The 25,368-nt window shown below is 54.7% G+C and overlaps 1 protein-coding gene across 1 annotated transcript; it reads right to left on the reverse strand.

Annotated features, from left to right (window-relative positions):
• Positions 1–102: 102 nt before the first annotated feature.
• Positions 103–22,787, reverse strand: VIL1 (villin 1). The gene is made up of 20 exons (XM_025891598.2): positions 22,728–22,787; positions 17,680–17,765; positions 17,354–17,428; positions 16,322–16,518; positions 14,893–15,001; positions 14,619–14,729; positions 13,001–13,203; positions 12,817–12,895; positions 12,549–12,647; positions 11,726–11,879; positions 11,089–11,189; positions 10,863–11,000; positions 10,097–10,255; positions 8,875–9,054; positions 8,230–8,375; positions 7,400–7,544; positions 6,734–6,922; positions 5,495–5,563; positions 4,282–4,422; positions 103–285 (listed from the first exon to the last, which is right to left on the reverse strand). The coding sequence occupies exons 2-20, from the start codon at positions 17,752–17,754 to the stop codon at positions 172–174; spliced, it is 2,484 nt and encodes an 827-aa protein (XP_025747383.1). The 5' UTR covers positions 17,755–17,765; positions 22,728–22,787; the 3' UTR covers positions 103–171.
• Between the last annotated feature and the right edge of the window lie 2,581 nt (positions 22,788–25,368).

Below are 25,368 nucleotides of genomic sequence, written 5' to 3' on the forward strand. Positions count from 1 at the left end.
TAAGAGCTGAAATTGGGACCACAGTCTCCTTATGGAGGTACCATTCTGGAAGAATAGGTTGCTCACAGGTGAAATTTCACTTCAATTAGTATAGGACTAATATACCAGTCATGAAAACAAGGAAACTGCAAGCAGGGTAGGGAACTGCTCTCCAACCACAGCCACTCCTTCTCAAAACAGGCCTTTTTCTTTCTTGAGTTGTTGTTGTTTCCATCGCGGGAGGGCAGAGAAGACAGTGGGTGTCATCCCCAAGGCCTTGGTGAAATCCTCGGTGGACAGGTACTCCTAGAAGAAGAGAGAAACCAGACGGCAGCGGTCACATTCTCCCCCGGGGTTTACATGGATGAGTCCTGTAGGTGTGGCATAGCAGTCACATGAAGAACAAAAATAGGGAATGTCAGGAGAACCCGGAAAGAGATGGGGAGGAGCCAGGCGGCATGTTGAGGTCTAAGTGTGATCCCTGAATTTGGAACATGAGCAACGTGAAGTAGGTTGAGCTCCCGTTGACAAGTGCACCCTAGCTCTGAAATAAGAATCGGGACATTTGACTTCGCTTGGCTAGGGAATTTGCTAAGAGAATGTCTTAGTTTTCCTCTCTAAAATGGGAAAAGCGGGTGCCTGGGTGGCTCAGATGGTTGAGCGTCTGCCTTCGGCTCAGGTCATGATCCCAGGGTCCTGGGATCGAGTTCCGCGTCGGGCTCCCTGCTCCTTGGGAGCCTGCTTCTCCCTCTGCCTCTCTCTCTCTGTCTTTCATGAATAAATAAAATCTTTAAAAAATAATAAAATGGGAAAAAATCTTAAAGGCCAATTTTTGCTTTGTAATGCTTTTAGGGGGATGAAAATAATATTACACATGAAAGGGCACTGGAAACAAGGTATCTTGTTCATCTGTCTTTACTCAGTAAACAGTGAACCTAAGCGAGAGGATCCTACTTTCTGTAAATCTGGCCCACAGAGTAAGCAGATGAGCCCCCAAAGGGAATCTGCCCAGGTCTGAATATATGAGACTCAGTTGCTGTTACCACAGGAGGCCCAGCTCTGCTCGACAGAGCCATGACCCTGGGGAGGCGCTCGCCCTCCTGGACGCTACCTTGCTGGGGACTGAGCGAGCAGGCTGGCCGCCCCTGCGCGACGGGCCCAGCAAGCAGCAGTCTAGCGTCCAGGCACAGCTGTGGCACTTGCAAAACCCCCTGGGAAACAAAATATTTGGATGACTCGTGCTGGCTTCTCCCATCCTATGAATGATCTAGAAGGTTGGATAGCACCATTCTACCTTTTTACTCTTGGCTTAGAGATCGTGACTGGGAGACACCTTCCTAAGCCAGCGGTATATATCTTTCTCCATAAGATGAGGGGATTGCCTGAAACGACATTTGCTCCCATCTAACACGATGTAATAGGGCTACCGCTTAAGGCAAGCCAGGTACCCTCAAGGCACATTCACGTGAGAACCCCAAACTGAAGCTACTAGAAAACAGCATCTCCCAGCCTTCATCTCTGCTCCCCAGGCACCAAGAAGGGGACGGGGTGGTAAGAGCCATGGGTTTCTTTTCAATGTGAGCCCCCCTGCCAACCCCAGGAGAGTGAGCCCACTCCTGCAGAGAGCCCTAATTGAACAGCTTGGACAACATCTGTAGGTGGACTTCAAGCTCAGATGGAACCTGTCTTTAGGTTTGCCTCCCACCCCTGGGCATTCTCAAGTCCCCTGAGAGCCTGCCCACTCCCCCAGGCAGGGAAGAAGAGAGGAAAGGTGAGTGGTTTGGGCATCAGTGGATAGGGAAGAGCTGCCTACCCCAAACTGGTTTGTAGCAAACCCCCGCCCCAGGTCCCTCGCAGCTGTGGCTGCAGGTGCCCTCCCTGGCCCCAGCCAGGCCGGCTCCACGGCTTGGCTGAGACTTCTGGACTCTGACGCCCAGGGTAGATAGCAGGAACTGCCCATCCCAGTGGACTTGTATCTTTCCACTAGACCTGCTCTTGGACTCTGTGGTCCTGCCAGCTGATGACTGGCCTCACCCATACCCACATCTGCCTCTCTGGCTTACTCACTGGTACTCAAACATTATCCTCTTGCTACTGCCTGCAGCCAGACCCACCACCCCACTGTTCACCGTCACTGGCTCCCCTTCCGAGTTTGGGGCAGCCAGAGAGGCCTGAAGTCCTCTCCTACCCTCTCCACTTAACACTGACCTACAGCTTCCCCACAAGAATGTACTGGGGCTCCTGGTGGCACAGTCAGTTAAGCGTCCGACTCTTGGTTTCGGCACAGGTCATGATCTCAGGGTCTGGAGATCAAGCCCTACTGGGCTTCGCTCTCAGAGAGGAGTCTCTCGGGATTCTCCCTCCTTCGCCCTCTGCCCCTCCCCACCCCTCTCATGTGCATGCGCGCTCTCTCTCTCTCTCTCTCTTAAATCTCTTTTAAAAAATCAACGGACAACTGACTTTTTAAAAAGGATCTTAGATTTTGTAGACTGTGTCAACCATGGTAGGGCTGTCTTGATTCTGTTTGTCCCATTCTGAATTCACCATCCATTCAGCCTCCTATCAGTCACCGGGTTCAATAACACCAGCTGCCCCTCCTTTTAGAAATACTCCGAGCCACGTGGTACCATGGGAGCGGCAGGACTCCGATGACCTGGTCCTTGCTCTGACTCGCTGCTAAGTCGCTATGTCAGGCACATCAGGCAAGTCACTTGCCCTCCCTCCAGTTTCCTCAGGCAGTTGTAACAGCAGCTTACATTTACATACCAGGGGCTGGGCAAATAATATTTATAATATTACTGTTACAAAAAATATGTTGGAATCGTCCCAATATTCCAGTGAGGACACAGATGGGTAGATCTGGGAAAGAATGCATGAACATGGTCTCCAAGGTGAAGGGCAGGACGCAAATGCTCTGGGAACAATACACTTAAACATATATCGGGCCCAAACCCCTAACAGACTTGGAGAAATCAGGCATCTCTCTTCTGTAGATTACTTAATTCACTAGCAAGACGTCTTTATGGTTTATCATCCCGAGAGTACGTTGTCTTTTGATACCCCCATCACACTAGATCAGCCATCCATTTTGGATCTGCCTTTAGTGGGAATGAATACTGGAAATGTATTTTTAACAAGCTCTCTTCTTGCCATACTCTCTCCCCACGAGTGACCCGCGTGGGCCTGCAGGTGCAGGCACCGGAAGCGCTGCGCGCTGGTGGGTCTCTGAATAGCCTGCCCACCAAATAGGCATCACCCGGGATGTCCCTGGGTGCCTCAAACGGCATGGCTACCACCATACTCACAGTTGTCCCCCTCTAAGCTCAGTCTGACCCAGGGTTTTTTTATCTTCGAAAATGATGCAATTGCCCCCCCCAATCACACCCTTCATCCAGTAATTACCTAGTGTCATTGACTTTACCTCCTAAAATTCCTCTAAACCCCCTCCTTCCCTCCACTTCCCCAGCCACCACTCAACCAGCCTCTGGCCGCTGCTTTTGCCACCTTCCAGTCCCTTCTTCACTGGGTAGCCATAGTGATCTTTTTTTTTAATTTTCATTTTTTTTAAGATTTTATTTATTTATTTGAGAGAGAGAGAATGAGAGATAGAGAGCACGAGAGGGAAGAGGGTCAGAGGGAGAAGCAGACTCCCGGCTGAGCAGGGAGCCCGATGCGGGACTCGATCCCGGGACTCCAGGATCATGACCTGAGCCGAAGGCAGTCGCTTAACCAACTGAGCCACCCAGGCACCCAGATCTTTTTTTTTTTTTTTTTTAAGGTTTTATAAAACCTGGCTGGCTCCATCGGTGGAGTGTGCCACTCTTGATCCCGGGTTTGTGAGTTCGAGCCCCACATTGGGTGCAGAGATTACTTAAAAATAAAATCTTTTTTTTTTTAAGATTTTTAAACTTTTTAAAATTAATCCCCACTGTGCTCATTCCCTGCCTCTGGGCTTCACGCATGCTGTTCGCTTCTCCAGGAAAAATCCATTTTGCCTGAATAATTCCTGTTCACCTTTCAGAAGGAAATCTCTGTCAGGTTCCTTTTTGGAAGACCCTTCATGGCACCTGTACTTCACCTTGTAGCGCTTACCATCACTGAAATTAAATCATAGTGTAATCAGGGTCCTTTGAACCCTCTGTCCCCACTGAGATGTCACCTCACGTGAAGGTGGAGACCAGGTATGTTTTGTTCACCAGGGCATCCCCAGCACCTAATCACCTGCAGGGCACAATCTGGGGGTCAGTTAGTGTTGTCCAGCAGACGGCCAGCCAGCTTTCTTCATCCTCGAGCCTGACCTACCTCCTTCTTGCTGGGGTCCACACCCTCGGGGAGCTCCTCCACAGGCTTGTTCATCAACTGCTCCAGGGGAAAGATGGGTAGAGGCCCAGAAACGAGGTTGCTATTCGCATTGAACACGTCCAGTTTAGGTTTGGTGATCTCCTAGGGAAGAGAAGGAAACCACTGGTTCATTCTGCTGGTTTGTGGCTACCTCCCAGGCTGCTTTTCGCTCCAGAGTCAACATTGATTCTAGAGCATCTCCTTCGAGAAGCCTCCCATGACCCCCATACGCACACTCCTCGTAAGAACACAACACCTGATTGGATCTGTGAGCTAAAACTTGGTGGTTTGCATCCAACCAAAGCCAATGGGTCCAAGATGATTATTTTGTTCTATGACTTATGAACTTCTCCATGGCTTCCCACAGATGTTCAAGGTCCACCTTGGACATTTATGACCCTCTTTCTCTTATCTGTTATGAAACTGTCATCAGTAAATTCCCTTAGCCTTGACCTATCTATCCATGCTTTCCTGCTTGAACCATCAGTCCACCAGGAAGGGTCTATTGAGGGCAGAGGATACTCAGGCTGCGGGTGGGGCTGAGGAGCCAGCCTTATCTGCTGATTAAGCCAGCGTGCTCGTGAAATTGCTGTCGTGTTCTGGACACATTTCTACAGAGTCTACTTGGCCCTGCCTCCCCTGCGAGGCTATGAACTTCTTGAAGGAAAGGTTTTGCTTTCAGATTCCCATAACCCAGGGCCAACGGGTTCAATGCACGGGGTTCTGTTCACTAACTGAGAGACTGCAGTTTGCACCCGGAGAAAGGACCCCAGGGGTGACCACAGCAGACAAATCATTCTGTCTCGAAGTGTAGTCCATGGACTAACTGCATCAAATCACCTGGCTCTTCATTTAAAACAAGCATATTCCTGGGGCTCATTCCGATTCCACGCACCAGAATGTGGGGGAGTGAAGGGGACTTTGGGATCTGCGTTTTAACCAGCTGTCCCCACCTCGCTCCTGGCTCCCATCACCCGGATTCTTATGCATGCTCAGACTAGGCCATGGAGGAGAAGAAACAGCAGGAGGCCTTGAAGTTCAACAGGGAGAAGCACTTCCATGAGCTGTGGGAGGACATGGTGGAAAGGGAAGCCCAGGACCCTGCTATCTTTTCTGGAGCTTTCTCAGCTCCCACGGGGCGGCGACGTCAGCCAACCACCTGCCCCGTACTCACCACAGTGATCTGGCCCCAGTCCCCAGAGTTTCCAAGCTCCGCCTTCAGGTCCTCATAGGATTTGGTGTTCTGCACATAAAGCCAATAACAACTTAGACCCGGCTCTCAGCAGAGGACATGGAAGAATTTTTTTCCTTTCGGGAGGTTGAAAGAAGGCTGACCTAAGGCCCAGGGGTGGGGGCTAGAGGAGGGACCCTGAAAAAGGAGGCTAGAGAGTGAGGATGAACACCCACAGGGCTGATGGTCAGGAAAGGCCCTGCTCAGCCCCACATGGGGATAGAGGCCACCCTCAGAGGCAGTGTGGGCAGCCACATGCAGCCTGGAGAAGCTGCCTCCACTGTGGAGGCTCTGGGGAACATGGGGGGCTTGGAAGCCAGGGGCCTCCTCCCAGAGCCTGGAGGGGGACCCTGCCGCAGAAGGGTGAAGGGAGTCAAAGGGACACTGGCTCCATGAGGAGCCACATCTCTATAAGCCCAGAGCCTGGCCCCCAGCATGGCGCATCATGACTGCCGTTGTGCACCTAAAGTCACCAGGCCTTAGCCTTCCTCCTTCCTGTAGAAAACTTGCACAGGCTTCCATTTTGAGGACCTGCCCTCTGCTTCTATCTGAGGCCAGTTCAGGAAAGTCCTGTGGTAGTCTGACTCACTGTCCCTCAGGTAAGGACCACACGTATGACCCATTTTGCTTAGAAGTGGGTACCAGGAAGACATTCGTCTGCCCTTTAAAGAACTGACATGTGTCATTTTCATCTGGTTTGAGGATCCACCAACACTGTCCCGGAGAAGTTTCTACAGTGATGGAAATGTTCTTTCTCTGCGCTGTCCAACCTGGGAGCCACTAGCCACGAGTGGCTACGAAGCAGTTAGCTTGGGGCTTGTGAGAAATTGAATCTTCAGTTTTGTTTAACTTTAGTTGATTTAAGTTCAAATGGTCAGTACAGCTCTTAGCAAGAATGTCCATCAGCTCTGAGCTACATCTCGTGCACAAGAAAGGCACGGTCATGAGCCTGGGTTTTTGATAGACTTCCTTTCCTCTCCCTCACCAGGGGGCTTCATTGACTTACACAGTCTGACTTTTTATTCGAGGTCCCCTAGGACCCCTTTAAAAATCTGTCACTGGTCGTCTATCACAATGAATAGAAAAGCCTGGAAGTCTGCCCTGCCCTTGGGGTGTGCTGTGAGCGGCCTCCTGGAGCAGGTCCTGCTGGGCTGGAAGGATCAGGGGGTGCTGGCCACTCACACTCCACTTGAAGGGATCCCATGCCAGGAACCAGCCTGTGAAGGTGGGGGGCTCGTGTCCCTGCTTCACCACAATGATGGGGGTCTCGGGGTCACGGCCGCTGGGGTGGGTCTTGAGGTATTCCTGTGCTGTGATTGCTGCAGCTTTTTTCTCCTCCTCTTTGGCATGCTTCCCGATCCAGAAGAAGACCTGTGGAGAATCCAGAGTTCGCGCAGGCCTTCCTGTCCTCCCTGGCCCACCGGGCTCCACCTGGGGTCCGCCAGGCTCTGATGACTGACAGTGGAGCCAAGTGACCTCGGGCAGGCCCCGTCTGGCTCGACTTTGCATCTGGGAGATGAAGAGGTTGGACAGGTGTCCTCTACTTGGAGACTCTGCCAGTGTGGGACTCCCAGTCTCTCCAGAGCTGCAGACCCTCAGAAACATGCTTCTGCCATGTGAAAGAAACGGGGCTTTGGGAAAATACATCCCGCACTGCAGCCCCTTCCGGAACATTCCTCTCTACCCGCCTCCTTCTTCCTTAGGCTCTTGTTGTTCACAGTACTACTCCCAGGAAGAATGAATGAGGGAGCCCAGAAAATGTCAAATCTTACCTGTCCATAAAGTCACTATTTCTTGGCCCTGGGGCTTGAGCTGGTGGGAGGGGAGGGCCCCAGGCCTCAATCCTACCTGGTCCCAGACATCAAGCAGGAACACATCGTCCTCTTCCAAGTCATCCTGATTGAAGTCAGGGATTTCTGTGGCCAGGAAGCACCCGGTCTGGTTGGAACATTCAAAGAGCCGGGGGGTGATGGCCAGGGTTTCCTCCTGCAGTCTGCAGGATGCAGAGAAAATTGTGGCGGCAAGAAGGTGTGGGGAAGGAGAAATGGAGGACGCAGAACTCCGACACAGAAAGCCCAACTTCGAGGAAAATGCTCTTTTTTCTAACCACACGAAAAGTGCCCCCCTCCTCGCAAGGGTCTGAGAGCGCTCCGAGGGAGAAGTCCCCGCTGCCTTTCCAGGACGAGCATTCCAGAGGCTCTTCTGCAGGCCGTGGGGAAGTTCTGATATCTTCCTTCTAGGCCTTCTCCTGCTACTGCAGGAAAGCCCTTTCGCTTTTGAACGGGGGAATAGTGGACCCTGGGTATGCTCTAGAAAAAATACCGGAAAGTGTTTCCAGCTGGGGCTTCTCAGCATCCAGGTCCTGTGTCAGGACTAAAGAACAGGGTTCTGGCAGCTTCGTCCCCAAGGGCAAGCCCTGCCCCTCTCTTTGAGTTGCTTCCTAGCCTGTGAACTTCATTTGCCAAGAAAACCCCCACCGGGCCCCAGGCATGCCCCTGGGCTCACAGGGCTCTGAGGGCCCATTGGGCCGCCCCTTCTTTTTTCATCTAGTAGCCCTGGGGACTGGTACATAGAGTCCTCAGTCCATGCTCACTGCAGACTCTGGGCCATGGGCTGGAGCAGCTAGGAGGCTCCCCAGCGCAGAAGGTGAGCTGGAGGCAGAGGGACCCCATAGTTACCTCTTGGTGCTGGCATAGGGAGCCTTTCCGCCCAGGGCTACCCAGAAGCTGGCCGGCTCCTGCCCTTCCACCACCACTTGTTTCTCTGTCCGGGAGATGGTGTCCGCAACCATCTTGGCCATCTCCCGCTCGTCCCCACTACAGCCCTGGGGAGAGGGGGTCAGCTGTGTTGGGGGAGACCATCTCTACCGCCACACCTACCCCCACCCTTCCACCACGTTTACTGGCCCAGAGCTCCTGGGTCCAAGAGGGCCCCTCCTGCCTGGATCAGGACCCCATGCACACCCCTCCTCTGTCCTTGACACTCCAAAGAACAGCAGAGAAGACAGGAGCCTGCACTCTCCTTACAGGGCAAGAGAAAGCATCCAAGAGGCTGAGATCAACGGAGAGGCGGCGACGGGTACGGGGATAGTGAGAGAGAGCCCCAGACACAAAGACCCACCAACACTGGGACAGGCAGGGGTGGCCAGGGACAAAGAAAACGAGAGAGACTGAATCAGACTTAGAGGCAGAGAATGTGAGGGTGGAGGGAGACTGGCTAGGGGCAGCTGGGAAATGAGCCAGAAGGACTTGCTGGCCAGGGACTCCCCTGAGGCCCGGGGACCCCAAAGATCCACTTGAGGAAGGGGAGGCCACTGCACGCACCTTCCCGCACCACAGGTAGCAGCAGGACTGGGTCCTAAGGATGAAGACATCATTGGAGTTGAGGAATCTGGCCCGGGGTTGGACCTCAAAGGCCTTGGTGTTGTTGGTGCTGGTTCCCTGCACCTGGAACAGCCGTGTGGAGGGCACTGGTTCCAGTTTGTCGGCCCGGGAGGTGCCTCCCTGCAGCGGGTGCGAAGAAGGCAGAGAGAGAGAGGTGGGAGCAACTTAGTACAGACAGCGGAAGATTCTCAAGAAGGGCACAGAGAACAGAGTGGAAGAGAGGCTGGGGTGGGGTCTGCCGGCCCCCAGGTCCTCTGCCATATCATCATCAGACTAGCCTTTCCAAAACATTGCTTTTGTCATGGCACTCCCCTGCTCAGAAATCTTCAATGGCTCCCTACTGCTCATAGACTGGAACCAGCTCTTCAGCCCAGCCTTTGCAGGCCCCTCATGACGCAGGCGCAAACTGCCCTTCCAGACTCACTCTGCTCTCTCCAGACCCTCCCGTTTAGCTCAGCCGGGCTTCTCCCTGCTCTACGTGGATCCCCTCCTCTGGGCTGTTGTCCTTGCTGTGCCCCTTGCCCTGCATGCCCTCATTTTACCTCTACTGAGCGCCTCAACTCTGACCCTGATGTCAAGAGCCCCTCCAAACCCCTCCTCCAGCACGAACTCCCTGCCTGCCCCAGATTACTGTATTCACGCTCAGCAGCGAACCCAACCCGCGTGTATTTAACCACAGGGTGCCTCGGGCTGTTAGTTCCCCGATCTCCCAACAAGACCGGCCTTCTCCAGCCCCTGCACCTTGCAGAGGGCTGCAGGCTTCGCGGGTGCTCCATAAACAGCTGATTTCTTAAACGAGTGCTGGAGATGTCTATTCCATTACGTTGGAAGGCACCAATGCTGTTTGGATAGGCTCATCATGTGGGCAAATCTAGCCAAAAGAACTACCTTTCTCATGCAGAGGATGGGGTGGGGGTGGGGGGGCCGTGGAGTGTAGAGAGAAACGGGACTTGCCCACGCTGCATACTCATTTCTATGGAGTGGTGGTTTCTATTGCCGGTTCCACATGGGTGATGGGGCCTCACACAGTCCTCTCCTACAAAGCACGCGCTTCACCCCCAGGCCCGCCCCCGCCCCGGCCCCAGGTCCCCTTCCCCATCTCCTGATGCCCACCCCGCCGCAATCGTGGGTCCTGCCAGGTGCCTCAAGCCAGCAGCCACACCTGGTAGATCACCATTCGTCCCTTGAAGATGGCCATGAGGTGCGGTGGCTCCTTGCCCATCGGGACCCGGATCTGGACCAGTTCATTGTTGTACTTCTGGTCCAGGATGACGGCTTGATAGGCAGAGGCTGTTATTTCATCTTGGCTGGCCTGGCTACCCTGGGCACAAGCATGATGGAAGTTGGGGGGACGAGGCCGGGCCTAGTTCTGAGCCCGTCCCCGGCCGCAGCAACAACTCCATCCCTGATTCTCACCTGGCTCCAAACCCAACGGTCTGCCCCACCAAATACCGCCCTGGACACAGCCCAAACCCCACGTGACCCAGACCCGTTTGATCCCAGCCCCACACCTAATACTTTCCCAGCACCCCCGCCAACCCTAGACCACCTGCTACTCCGCCCTTAACCCCAGACCTCCTCTCCTTCTAACTCGGGGGAACACCATGGCTATCATACCACTACCCCCAGGACCCAAGCATTTCCCTGTGCATTCACATCTGGACCCACAAATCCATGGTGCTTTGAGCAGATGAAGAGAATGTTCTGGAAGCCATGGAAATTGGAAGGGAGACTCCAAGAACTCAGAGAAGGGGCAAGGATTGTGAATGGGGGTACCCTGTACCACTGGGATCTCATAGCCTAAACAGTCCCAGGATGGAAAAGGTGGTGAGCTCCCCATCACCAGAGGTATTCAACTCAAGGGTGATAGCCGCTTGGAGTGGGAGCCGAGCTAGCTGTGCTCGGGACAGGGAAGGGTGGGGCCTGACCTGCCAAACGTAGAGCAGGTAGTGCTTCTTCTCGCCGATGAGGTAGGTGTAGAGCAGCAGGTAGCAGTCACCCCCGTAGAAGTGGCCTAGCCACTTGGAGTCCACCGGCACCAGCTCCAGGTCCTCAATGCGCCACACCTGGGGCCAGTACCAGGCTGGTTTGAGGGCCAGGACACGTTCCGCCAACCCCGCCCCACCCAGCACCCGCCTCCCACCCTCACCATACCTCCACCTCGCCGCTCCCGTCGTCCACCATCTTCTGCTGGGCGGCCACCTGAGGCTGCACGTGCATGGATGTGGCATCAAACTTCACCTGCTCTACTTTGGCTGGGTGGGGGGCGGGCAGGGGGATCAGGACGCCAGCTGTCACAAGCCGGGGTCCCCCAGGTCCTCACAACAGCCCTGAGTGATGACTGCAATTCTTAGATCCATTTTACAGATGGGGAAGCTGAGGCTAGAGAGATCGGATGGCTTACCCAAGGTCACAGAGCTGGAGAGTGGCAGTTATAATGCGAAACCCCATCTCCCATCCCTAAGACTCGGGCTTCACCAGGGCCTCCCAGAGGGGCCAGGAGAGGGACAACCCTTTCATCCTCCTCCAGGGGCCTGGTACTGAGCTTGCGTTCAGCAAATATTGTCTGGTGAGACACTGACGCTATCTGGTTTCCAGGGAGACAACCCCATTCCAAGGGAAAGACAGGTGCTTCTCAGCTTCCTTTTTGTGACCGCTCAGTTTACTCATGTTCCCTCGTGTCCTCACCCTACCGGGGGAGCCCAGCGCCAGGGGAAAGAGCGCATGGAAGAGGCGTGTCTGGGAGGGAGGTCCGGCTCCTGACCCCACCCTGCCTCGGGCCGGCCCTCACCCGTGGAGCCCAAGGTGTGGGTTTTGCCCAGGCCTGAAGTCCGATTGGGCAGGGTCCACTTCTGGAAGAGCTGCTGAAAGACAGCTGACTCAGCCCCATCATTCTGCACCTCCACCTGTGTGTTCGGCTGGTACTGCTTCGCTTTGATAAAGTTCTGGGAAGAGAACGGGGTGGCTGAGTCTGTGTCCCTCTCCTAGCCCCCCACAGCCCCACCCCCAATGCAAGCCAGAGCCTAGCTCGAACCCCAACCAGACCCAACCACAAACCTACCCATGGTCCCAATCCCAAACTTGAATCCAACCCCAGTCCCAGTGCCGACCCCAAAGCTAAACCCTGCTCTGGGCCCAACCCCAAAACCCAAAGAGACCCCAAACTTGACCGCACCTCAATTTTAACCCCAATCACCAGCTGCCATCTCTAACCTTGAACCCAACCCCCATTCTAACGCTGACCCCAAGCCAGCTAGGGTTACTGACTCTAGCCCTAATAATGACCCCCAAACTCTGACTTGGTCCCAACCTGCCGGCTGACCCAATCCCCTCTTGCAGGAAGGCCAGCCTCCATTTCTCCCTTTCTCTGAACCTAACTTGAGGTGGGAGCTCACACCCTGAGGAGGCCCCCAGGTGGCCTGGAGGCTGGCCCCCTGGCGTGCAGAGAAGCCCCAAGGCAGCTACGGAACTGACCCTCAGCACCCCTAGCTGGGTCAGGCCCAGAGCTTTCCAAGGCCTCTGCCTGGCGCTACACCCGGTCTGACCCCACTCCTCTCCCCGCCCCGCTGCGTCTGTTTCTCTCCCCGCTCCCTTCCCGGACCCCCCCTGCACACCAGTGCCATGTTCATGGCTCCTGTCCTCTCCTGGGTGTTGGCATTCTTCCCCTTCCACACGTAGATCTTCAGGCCCCCCTGGTCCAGGATGTAACAGTCCTAGAGGTGGGAGACAAGGTTGCAGCGTGGGGGCCTGAGCCGGCAGTGCCGGGCCACAGAGCAGCAGGCAGGGACCAGCTCCAGCCCCCGGCACTTCTCCCACTTGGGGAAGACTGGGCAGGGTGCAGCGGGATGGGAGCTAGGGCTGGGGGTCTCCACGCCCTCTCACCTCGTGATTGAGCAGGTCCTGGGTGAGGGGCCTCGTGGCGACTTCTCTAACCACCAGCTTTCCCTCTGAGTCAGACACGCTGCAGGGCAAAGGCACAACAGGGATGGGGGGGGGTCCCACAGCCCAACCTTCCCACCCCCCGGGGGAGACCCTGCGACCACAAAGAGCCCAGCTGGACACTCACTGATACAACTTGAGGGCGGCCTTGACCACCGGCTCTACCACGTTGTCGGGCACTGCGGCCTTCAGCGACCCCCGCGGGCCCAGCACGTGGTTCATGATCTCCATCAGCTTCGGGGTCTCCTTCTCGTTCTCCCCGTCCACCACCGCCACGTAAGTTCGGCCACCCCGCTCCTGGTCTCTGATCTCCTTGGCCAGGGTTATGCCCTGCAGGGAGGCCCCGGTGACCCATGAAGGCCGGCGGGGGGACGGGGCCGCGTCCGCCACCGCCAGCCGTGCCAGGAGAGCCCGGGCCCCCCTCCGGCAGCCCCAGGGGACGAGGCACCTATCCTGCCTGTACCCCCGAGAGTGCACCAAGTGAACCCCATGGGAAAGCAGGTTTCGCATTGGCAGGAGGGTGTTTGGGGTGCACTTGCTGGGCCTTCTGTTTTGACATTGAAATTTGTGATTTTACTTCGCAGTTTTGGACAAAAGCTGAGCCCTGGATATCAAAGTGCTCATGAGCTCGCACGTGCACGCACGCATGCGCACACACACACGTGCATATACACGGCAACAAGTATGCACACACACACGCGTGCACGGCATACTTCCTCATTGCACACACATGCACACACTCACACCCTGGCTCCGCCTCCTCAGCCCAGTGGCCACTGCTCTGGGGACCTGCATTTCAGTCGCCAGCCCCAGTCCCAGGGCTTCTTCCTATTCTTGTCCCCAGATCAGCTCTCTGCTCTCCTCTCATTTACCCAACCTCCGTGATAACCTGTTTTAAGATGCCCCAAACTGAACTCCGTCTCCCCTACCTTCCCCAATCTGTTGCTCTTGGTCTTTCCCATTTCGGGAAATGGCACTCCATCCACTCCACGGTGGCTCAAGCACAATGCCCCTCTCTCCTCGGCCCCATCCGCCACACGCGTAAGGCCAGTGGATCCCCCCTTCCTGTCCCCGGGGCCCGGGGCACCTGCTCCCATCCTCACGCAGGGGGCCGCTGGCTCCCTGCATCCCTGCAGCCCCTCCACACCCTTTCTCCACTCAGAAGTCAGGACGACCTTCAGACCTCCTAGGCACCGAGAACAGACCCCAGCCCTCTCATGCAGCCTCCTGGCCCCCCCGAACACGCCCCGAGAGCGAGCCCTCTCCCTCTCCCAGCTCCCTATAATCGCCATCCATTGCCCCGCGCCGGCCACTTCTCCCCTGCCTTGGGGCCTTCCCTGCCCCACCCCACCTCCTCCAGGAAGCCTTCCCAGAAGCCCCAGTGTCACATGCCGACCCCTCACTCCTCAGCTACTCTCTTCATGCCTGTGTCCCCTACTCGACAGCCAGCTGGAGGCCATTCACCACAGCACCCACGATGCTTGGCACGGGGTCCACCACACAGCAGGGGCTTGTTACACCTCAGTGGATGAGTCCCAGCAACGCATGCAAACCCCAACACGCGTACCGCTCCACAAACACACGGAGACTCAGATCTACCTTTGAACACACCGTCCAGGGCGGTCAGCCGAGAGGGACCTGGGGACGTGGGGGCAGGTTGGGGGTGGCAGACGTCTGGCGAGTGTGACTGGCGGGAGAGAGGCGGGTGGGACTAGGGAGAGGGGCGGTGCATGGGCAGCACTTACCCTGAGTCTCTCCATGCGGTTGCTCTCCGGCCCGTTCCACTGGATGATAATCTTCCCCAGGTCCAGGAGAAAAACATCCCCACAGTTGAAACTCTTCCAAGACACCTCCACCTGCAACGCCAGAGGGGAGGTGCAACCTCCACTCAGATACTTGCCACAGTCCACGGCTCTTCCCCACCTCTTCCCTGCCCTCACCCCTCCTTGGCCTCTGCCTTCCACCCAGGCTGGGAGGGGACACAGGAGGCCATGCCCCAGGGCCCGGGCCGATGCCCACCTCTCCAGCCACCACGTTCCTCTTGCCCTTGACATGCAGCAGCCGCTGGACATCATAGGAGTTGGTCTCCACCTGCTTCATGCCAGAAGCCACACCCCCCTTCTGGATCCTGGGAAGAGAGGGAGCTGACCCAAGGGAGTGAGCGGGCTGGGAGGCGTGACAGAGCCGGGGTGCCCGGCTGCCCCTGAGGCCATCTGAGAGCTGGGCCCGGGACTAGGCTGAGGTGCACGAGGTGCCTCAGCTGCCCACTCTGAGGCATTCGCTCTCAGGGTCATGCAAGTGCAAGGTCAGTCATTTGCATGCATGTGCATGACCTTCCTCAGCCTCCTTAAAGTTTGCACCCTAGGTGCCTCCCTTCCCACCCCGTAGACCCTGCTCTGCTGAGAGGGCCCGCAAAGAAAGGCGCATGGTGATGTGGTTTGGTGGAAGGAGAGGACAGAACTTGGAGGACAGGAGGCTGCAGGGAAGGGGGGGAGGGGAGATGCTATGGACTGAACTGCGTCCCCTCCCAAACTCCTACGTTGAAGCTTTAACCCCCGTGTGGTGGTATATGGAGATGGGGCCTTTGGGAGGGGTAGATTTTGATAATGTTTCGATGAGGTCCTGAGGGTGGGCCCTCCGTGATGAGGTTAGCACCCTTACAGGAAGAGACACCAGAGTGCTTGCTCACTCGCTTCACCACGGGAGGACACAGCGAGAAGGTGGCCGTCTGCAAGCCAGGAAGGGCGATCTCACCAGCAACCAAATCAGCTAGCACCTTGACCTCGGACTTCCCAACCTCCAGAACAGTGAGAATATTAATTTCTGTGGCTTAAGCTACTTATTCTGTAGTATTTTGTTAGGGCAGCCCAAGCAGACAGAAGAGATGCCAGCTCAAATGCCCAAAGGGTGGGCCGTTGCTCGGAGTATGGGAAGAAGAGGAGCAAGACAAAAGGGAGGAGTAGGGACCGTGGCTCACCGGAGAGCTCCCGGCCTATCCTACTGGTCAGTAGCAACTTGGCTCTTGACTGTGTGTTTCCACGGGAAAAGCCCAGAGGCCAGAACTTCAAACTTTTCAAGAAAAGCTAGAAATCGGCGTGTTTAGTGTGAAAGTGTTGCTTCAGAGAATGGAGAGTAGCCATCCGCCCACCCCGCAGAGGGAAGACTTGATGTGATGCCCTGGAAGGCCTCCTTCGGTACTGAGCTCTCCAGAACATTCAAATAGGGGTTGATTTACAAAAATTCATGGTGCGCAGACTTTCACAACTGCCTCTGGGGCAGCTAAAGACATTCAGAGGGATAAAGACCGAGGATGGGGCAGCAGCAGAAAAGGGGGCGGGGAAGCGGAAAGAACAGAGGTCTCCAAAAGCGCACTGTGGGTCTCCCCCCAGAGGCTCCCCGGGCCGGCCCCAGCTCCGCCCATCCCCGCCGGCAGCGCACCCCTCCGTACACAAGGCCCTGTTTGAAGTAGCCTCGGAAGGCCTCGCTCTCGTTGCCCTGGACCTCGCGGTGCTGGATTGCCCGGCCATTCAGGAAGTCGTCCATCTGCGTGGTGTAGATGGCAGCCGCCCCTTGCTCGTCCTGAGATGAGGCCTGGCCGATCCAGTAGTGGATGTCATAGGACAGACTGCTGCCGGTCTTGTGGATCTAGGGAGGACAGGGAATGCGCGGTGTGCCCCAGGCCCTGGGCTCCCACGCCCTCCCGCCGCCTCCCTGCTCGGCATGTCTTCGCACACACATGGGGCCTGGGCCGCACGTGAACTTGGCAAGGGGAGGGGGAAGCGCTCGGCGCAGGTGGTCAGGAGCCAAGAGTACCGCCCCTGCCCCGCCACAGACTCTCTGAGACCCTCAGGGTCTTGCTCCCCTCGTCTTGGAAATAAGTTGGTTGCGTAGAGCAGCATTTCCCAAGGTGAGGTGTGTGCTCCGTCAGAGGTCTGTGAGGCGATTCGGTGGTGCGCAAGCAAATGCGCAGAGGAAAGGATTAAGTAAGTATTTTATAGCTACTTTCTGTTTGTGACCTGGGACACCGCCTTCCACTTATTATGATAATGATGTGGAGTTATGTTTTTAAATAAACGGATTTAAATTTGAAAAGCGCCTCAATATAAGGACAAATACAAATGCATTAAATAGTACAGGATGTGGCAAAAACCAAGAAGGTGAAACGAAGGGGACTATGGATTTCGGAAATGTGGACCTGAGGTAGAGTGACATCCTACTGGCTCAGAGGGTCCCCACGACTATAAATTCAAAGAAGTTCACCTCGGTGGGAGCTCAGTGAGTCAAGGGCAGGGAGAGACTTTTCTACCTCTGACCATGCAGAGCTACCAAAGGCTGGGCCCCTGGGCACACCCAGCCAATGCTGGCTAGGGGTAAACCTGGCCAGCCCCTCCTTCCCGCCCCCAGCCTCAAATTTCCTCCCTGACACCACAGAGGCCTTTGCTGCCGGCTCAGACCCTCCGGTTCTCGCCCCCCCACTCACAGCCAGGACTATGTAGCAGTCGCCGTCATAGAAGCTTCCGAAGGTGCTGGAAGGAACAGGCACCATCTTCATGGCCTAGGGAGAGGGAGGATCTCAGAGGGGCTGCCTTGGACCACCCAGAACCCCCAGCTGCCCTGCCTCCCTTGACTCCAGGGAGAGATGGGAGAGGCAGAGAACCAGCAGGAGGAGGGCTGAGAAGAGAGGAGGGTGGCCTTGGGGACAGGCACCAAGGGCTTGAACCCCAGGAAGGCAGAGCAATCTCAGGCTCCTTCCTTCCCTCAGTCCACCCCAGCCTGCAGAGCCCCCGACACCCAGGCAGGCCTCACCTCGATCCTCCATATCTGCACCCCAGGGGTGGTGATGTTGAGGGAGCCTTTGACTTGGGCGCTCAGTTTGGTCATGGCGGATGAGCCTAGGGGAGGGGGGTGTGGGAGCAAGGATTGAGGAGCTGGGAGGGTTTCAGGTGCTCTCCTTCCAGCCCAGGCTTGGAGAGCTCCCAACAGCTCCAGAGGCCAGGGCTCAGACACTTGGGGAAGGGAGGGCTTAGCGCTCCACCCCAGTCCCTGACTGGCCCCAGGTCCCAGCCTCCAGTCTTCCCATCCAGCTCTGATCTTGTCACTCTCTTGCTCAAACCCCTACCCTGACTCCCTATTACCTAACTGATTAAAGCCCCCACTCTTTAGCCTGCCATTCAAGGCCCTTCTTTAGCCCCAAAGGAAAAAACAGGTGTTCAAACAAAACTTGTACTTGAATTTCAGAGCAGCTCTATTCACAATAACCAAAAGTTAGAAACAACTCAAATGTCCATCAACAAAACGTGGTGTGTGTATAAAAATATATAATATTCCATTGTGGATATATATTGGATATATATGGCTGAATATTATTCAGCCATAAAAAGGAACCAAGCGCTAATACATATTGCAACACGAATGACCCTTGAATACATTATGCTTCGTGAAAGAAACTGGACACAAAAGGCCATGTGTTGTGTGAGTCCATTCATATGAACTATCCAGAACAGGCAAATCCATACACGTGCCAAGCAGATCAGCAGCTGTCAGGGGCTGGAGGGAGGGGGAGGGAAGGGCCTACTGGTGGGTGTAGAGTCTCCATCTGGGATGATGAAAAAATTCTGGAATTAGACAGTGACCATGGTTGTAGTGTACAACATCGTGACTGTCCTGAACGCCTCTGGGCTGTGTCCGTTAAAGTGGCTAAAATGGTAAATCTTATGTGTATTTTACCACAGTAGAAAATTGTACGCGGCAGTTTTGTGTTCCTTCCTAGCTATCCCCAAACACCCCTCAGTCACTGTTCTGGTGGCGCTCAAGATCTAGCCCCCACAAGGGCGGGGATCATATTTGCTCAGTACCGAACCCCCAGCATTTAACACCATGTGAGCACTTTGTGGAGTGGGTGGATGGATGGTTGGTTGGATGGATGGATGGATGGATGGGTGGTTGGATGGATGGATGGATGAATGGATGGATGGATGGATGGGTGGATGGATGGATGGATGGATGGATGGATGGTAGAATGGATGGGTGGATGGGTGGATGGATGGTAGAATGGATGGGTGGATGGGTGGATGAGTGGATCACAGAGTGAACTTTCCCAGTGTGAACCAGCCTCCACCCATTAAGCTGAAAGAAACCTCCCTCCCCAAGCTTCTTTTATGGTATCTTTTATGGCTCATTCTGTTTTCACCTGTAGCTCTGTTCCCTGCTGCAGCTGCTCATCAGAATCACCTAGGGAGCTTTTAAACAATACCAGTGCTTTGATGCTGCTCAGGTCTATCCTCAGGGACTATGATTTAATTAGCCTGGGTGGGGCCCAGACCTGGGTACTTTATTTTCTGCCTTTTGGGAAGCGGAGCATGTGGATGTTTAAAACTTCCCAGAGAGGGGCGCCTGGGTGACTCAGTCGGTTAAGTGTCCAACCCTTGGTTTGGGCTCAGGTCATGTTCTCAAGGTTGTGAGATGGAGCCCCATGTCGGGCTCCATGCTCAGCGCAGAGTCTGCTTGAGATTCTCTCTCTCTCTCTCTCTCTCCTCCCCTCCCCCCTCCCCTTCCCACTCGGTTGCTCTCTCTCTAAAATAAATACATAAAAATCTTTAAAACAAAAAAACGTCCCAGAGACTCTGCTATGAGCCATGGTGGGGATTGGCTTGTCCCCAGTTACTCTCATCCCTGGTTTTCTGCCTCTCCCTATCAGGCTGGAGACCACCCTGTTCCCCACCAAGCCCACCACCCAGCCTGGCACAGCCTGGCACAGATTTGCCCTCCAAGAAGGCTCCTTGAATGCTCCTTGAATTGATGAACAATGAATGAAAGGTTGTGTGGCCCCAAGGGTCAGACTTCCTGTGCTGACAGCCTGGAACCTCCCTATCTAATCTCTCATGGCACCTTGACTCTGAGTCACCTCTTGGAACAATGACCTGGCCCTTTACTGCTGAGAAACTCCCTCTTCTGAGTCCGAGGGGTGACCTCTCTCCCCAGCATTCTGGAGTCTGGGTCAAGGTCTCCCTGCCCAGCCTCTGATTAGCGCCCCCTCGGACAAATCAGGGGACCACATCCGGTCACCAGCTCTGTGTAGGAACCTCTGGTGCCTGGGCCCTGTCTGATGCCCTTGTGGGTCTATGAGGTATTTCTCAACCCACAGAGACTGTAGGTTTCCAGGACCCCTGGGTCAGTAGGACCAATTTGGGTACAAAGGAGAAAAATATTTTCTGTGTTATTTCATTCACCACTTTGGTCTACATCTTCCTTTCTCCGAGACAGATTCTTTGACACTCACTAGCTCTATGAACATGAGCCCCGTTCTTCATCTAGAGATGGGGGGAGGGCTGGGTCAACCAGATGACCTCTAGGGACATGCTCTGATCCTGGGAGTGAGCAGCAAGAGGAACTGAGGGTAGGGCGCCTGGGTGGCTCACAGTTGGTTAAGCGCCTGCCTTCGGCTCAGGTCATGATCCTGGAGTCCCGGGATCGAGTCCCGCATGGGGCTCCCTGCTCAGTGGGGAGTCTGCTTCTCCTGCTGACCCTTCCCCATCTCGTGCTCTCTCTCTCAAATAAATAAAATCTTCAAAAAAAAAAAAAGAGGAATTGAGGGTAGACAGGAGTAGGAGCTTCTTGCCCATCAGATGAGTGGAGATTTGGGGGAGCAGGGACTTGGAAAAGCCAGTACGCTCCCTCCCTAGAGGAAAATCAGGATTCGGGACCCCCAGCAGCCTGAAATGGTAAGGGGGAGGCTCCGCTGGGGTGGGGGGCAAGGGGATCCTGAGGAGGGTGGCCCTGAGAGGTGAGCTTTTACTGCAAGGGTACCCCCACGGATACTCTCCAACGGCTCCTACTCTCATCCATGTTGGTCCGAGCAGAAGCCCCTGTCCCCCAGCCCAGGTGGCCCTCCCCAGAGAGGCTGTTGCTTCTGACCTGGTGGGAGGATTATGGGCTCCTCACTCTCCCGTGCCCACAGCATGGCCCCAGGTTTGGATATGTACTGCCTTCTCCCTCAACTGGAGTTTGCCGGCTGCCCCCCTCACTCCTGGTCTCCAGTATTCTCTGTCCCCTACTTGAGGAAGGGCACCATTCCTCCCAGACCCCCCCAAAGTCAGCTATCTGTGCAACACCCTGGAGCCCTCCCTTTCCTGCCCCTCTGTCTACCTGAATGTCTCTCCAGCCTGCCCCCTGCCACACCCCCTACCTCTCTCTGCTCATTCACTGCCTTCTTTTTTTTTTTTTTTAAGATTTTATTTATTTGATAGAGACGCAGCAAGAGAGAACAGAAGCAGGGGGAGTGGGAGAGGGAGAAGCAGGCCTCCCACGGAGCAGGGAACCCGATGCGGGGCTCGATCCCAGGATCCTGGGATCATGACCTGAGCCGAAGGCAGACGCCCAACGACTGAGCCACCCAGGCGCCCCTCACTCACTGCCTTCTAGTGATGCTGGACTGCTTGCTTGCCTTGGCCCCCCAGGCTGCTTCTCCCCCTTCCCCTATGTCCTTGCTCCTGCTCTTCCCTTTACTGAATGCCCTCCCCACCTTTCCTCGCATGGCTAAACATTACATGCTCCTTTAGACTCAGTTTAGTTCTCATTTCTTCAGAAGACCTTCCCAGAATCCTCAGGCTAGACTAAGGGCCCCTCCCCGAGGGCTCCAAGGCATCCTGGACCCATGCCACTCTTGACCCCCTAACCACATGGTGAAGAAAGGATCTAAGTCTGAGGTCTCCAAGGTCAAGGACCTAGACAGTTCATCTGTGCAGCCCCCAACTCTTAGCACATAGTAGGTGCTCAACAAATGTTCACAGAGCTTAAAGACAGAACTGTGGAATGGACGGGGTGGACTGTGCTGGAGCCCTGGCGGGACTTAGGGCTCCTGCACCACCAGGTCCCATCTTCCCTTGCTTAACTGCTGCCCTGCTGCCGTCAGGGTTCCGGCTGCGGAGTGCTGTCATGGCTCTCAGTCCCCAGTCATGCCGTTCTGAGCTAGACAAGGATGTGGCAGGCCCTAGAACCCAGGACACCCTCCTGTTTCCCCAGGCCTGTGAGAGTGAGGAGAGAAGACACACCCCAGCGTCCCAGGCTGCAGATTTTGCCCTTTGCGGACCTGGGATGCCTTTGCAGGCTTTCTGGGAAGTAGGGTGGACTGGATGTCCCAAGACCCTGGTCTGGACTTGGCTCCTACTTCCCCCCCAACCCATTTCAGCTACATGGGGCCACCATGGCTGGTAAGGCCAGATGACAGGTCTTGGTGGAAGGGAGATGCGACAGAGCTGCATGCCTGGGTGACCAAGCATGGATGGGGGCCAAAAGGGCCCTGCCAGTCACCAGCCCCCTGCCTCTCTTTGCCTTTGACCATCCAGTTCCTGAGGGTTGTGGCTCCCATCCTAGGATCCAGGGGCGCTGAGGCCCCAGCAGTATCAGGGGGAATGGCAGCACAAAGAAAGAAACCATTTCAGATAAAGAAAAAATGGGCAGAGAGATGGGGTGGGGCGGGGGAAGGGGAGGCAGAGTGAGGTTAGGGTGACCAACTAGTCCCCGTTTGCCCAGGAGTGCCCAAGTTGCAAATCTCAAAGTGCCGTGTCTCCAGATTCTCCCCATTCAGGGCAATCGGGATGGTTGTCACCTGAAGTGAAGTTAGCGTCAGGTGCGGCTCTGAAAGAGCAGTTGTCTGGAGTGCAGACTGTACAATTCTTTCCTTGGAGGCCCAGGAAGCCACACTGGGCTCCCTGCTCTTTCCAGACGCTCCAGAATGCCAAGCCTCTCCCTCACGTCCGCTCCAAGGTGGCCCTACGCTGCCAGCAAGAAGCAGGGGCCCTTGTCCTGTTGCCCCCCACGACCTACCGCCCCAGCGTCCTGCGGGGCTGCCTTACCTGTCTGGGGGAGGCAGCTGCCACCTGGGAGGTCTCAGGGAGTTGTGGCAAGCTGGCTGCAGGAGAGCGACCTTTGTCCCCACCCCCCCTCCTCTAGGAACAGCCTTCACCATATAAGGGAAGATAGGGCCCCAGAGAGAGAGAGAGAGAGAGAATGGGTGAGGGGGTGGGGAGGCAGGTGCCCGCCAGGTCCCTGGAGCCCGTGGAGCCCAGCGACAGCCTGACAGCCAGAGCCAGCGGGCCCCACCCTTGGCTGGGCGTGAGCGAGCTCCCGGGGTTAGGGTACATTTCTGCCCACGGCTCTGGCGCTCATTGTGCACGGACAGCCCCGGCCGCGGAAGGCGGGGGAGCCTGGACCCTTCCTCCTCCCAACCCAGATGAAAAGGCTCGGCCGTCCTCCCTCATTCCCTGGGAGAAAGGCTCATAGGGCAGGACTCCGGGATGCAGAGCCAGGGATTCACACTTGCGACCCCTCCAGGACCGAAGGGGCTGGCACCCGAACGGGTCTCTCACTCGGCAGGACGCTTGCTCCGAGGGGGCACGGGTGCTCTTCTTGCCCCCTCACCCCCTTCCCGGGTACTGACTCCACCTGGCATGTTTATTAGCTACCATAAACCAGTGCTTTTGGATTCTTGCCACTTTCTCCCAGAAGCCAAGGCTTCCACTTCCAACCCCGATCCTGGACGGCCCGTCTCACTGATGACGGGAAACCAGGGCAGCCCTCTCGGGGTGGGTCTTGCTCTGAAGTCCGCTTTGCTGACAAACTCAGCACCTTGGGCAGCTGCCCCCCAACCCTGACCCCTACAGAAATTCTCCTGTCCCCTCTGAACCCTGGTCCTGTGGAGGGCAGGATGAAGTGGGCGGGGTGAGGGCAGCCCCTCCTCCTGACCACACCTTCCCCAGAGTTCCGGAGGCCGTGTGTGTGTGTGTGTGTGTGTGTGTGTGTGTGTGTGTGTGCGCGCGCGCGTGTGTGCGCGCGCGCGCGAGCATGCTCACCAACAGTCTGCAAAGAGGAGTAAACACACGGCAGGTGCTACTTTGTTTCTTAAAAGAACACCTTTTTCCCTTCATAAAAAGGAGTCTAGGGGCGCCTGGGTGGCTCAGGTCATAGTCCCAGGTTCCTGGGATTGAGCCGCACATCAGGCTCCCTGCTCAGTGGGAGTCTGCTTCGCCCTCTCCCTTTGCCCCTCCCCTGCTCATGCTCTCTCTGTCTCTGTCTCTCTCTCAAATAAATAAATAAATAAATAAATAAATAAATAAATAAATAAAATCTTTTTTAAGAAAAGGAGCCTATGTTCATTAAATTATACAGACAGGCAAAACGGAAAGGAAACACTCATTTATAATTTCACTACAGAGATAATCTACAAATAAATCAGTGATTTATTGTGGAGTATCTCAAGTGATTTATTTTTGAGTATTTCTTTCAAGTACATATGCTGTGTATGTGTACTATATGTATATAATATCTATTTTTCTATCTATCCTTTTTATTGTGCATGTTATATGTTATTTCACGACTGCATTTTAATATTCTCATGATAACCCATTAGATAGATAGCATAGTTTATACAACCAATAATTCATTATCGGACTTCCGAATTATATCCATTTCTTTGATACTACAAAGAATGCCGTGGTGATTCTTCTTATTGCTAAATTTTTTTTAAAGATTTTATTTACTTGAGAGATAGAGCAAGCACGAGCAGAGGGGAGGAGAGCAGGAGAGGGAGAAGCAGGCTCCCCGTTGAGCAAGGACCCCCCCCCCCCGAACCTGGGCTTGATCCCCGGACCCTGGGACCACGACCTGAGCTGAAGGCAGATGCTTAACAGACGGAGGCACCAAGGCGCACCGGTTATTGCTAAATCCTTGCCATTCGATTGCCTCCTTTATTATTTCTTTGGGATAAACTCCTAAAATTGGAATTGCTAGATCAAAGATGTGAACAGGCAAATCAGCCTCTGGAAAAGTCACATTAATTTCTAGTACCACCTGCAGCCCAGAAGACTGCCTGTTTCTCTACATCTTCCCCAGCACTGGGCTCCAGATTTTAAGAAACTCTCTGTCAGTCTGACTGCCAAAAAGAAAACAGTCATTGTGTGTTTTGATTTGTTATTTTGATTACCAGTGGAAGAGACCATTTTAAGATATATATATATGTATTTAAAAATTCACAAAAGAAGATATATATTAGCTACATCTTCTTTTGTGAATTTTTAATTAATTGGTTGAGTTGTTTATATGTTTAATGTATTAAGGTTGGTAATCTGCCTGTAATTTAAGCTGTACTTTTCTCCAGTTTGCTTCTTGCCTTTTAATTTAGCCTCAAGATTTTTTGGGAGAACATGTTTTGTTTGTTTGTTTTTAATTTTAATTCCAGTCTAGTTCACAGTGTTATATCAGTTCCAGGTGTACAATATAGCAATTCAACACTTCCATACATGACCCAGTGCTCATCACAACACTCATGCTCCTTAATTCCCATCACCTGTTTCCCCCATCCCCCCCACCAACCTCCCCTTGGGTAACCAGCAGTTTGTTCTCTATAGTTAAGAGTCTGTTTCTTGGCTTGTCTCCTTTTTTTTTCCCCTTTGTTCATTTGTTTTGCTTCTTAAATTTCACATATGATTGAAATCATAT

This window comes from Callorhinus ursinus, unplaced genomic scaffold, assembly GCF_003265705.2.
Source record: "Callorhinus ursinus isolate GAN/ISIS: 27379988/994484 unplaced genomic scaffold, GSC_fseal_2.0 scaffold2, whole genome shotgun sequence".
NCBI lineage: Eukaryota > Metazoa > Chordata > Mammalia > Carnivora > Otariidae > Callorhinus > Callorhinus ursinus.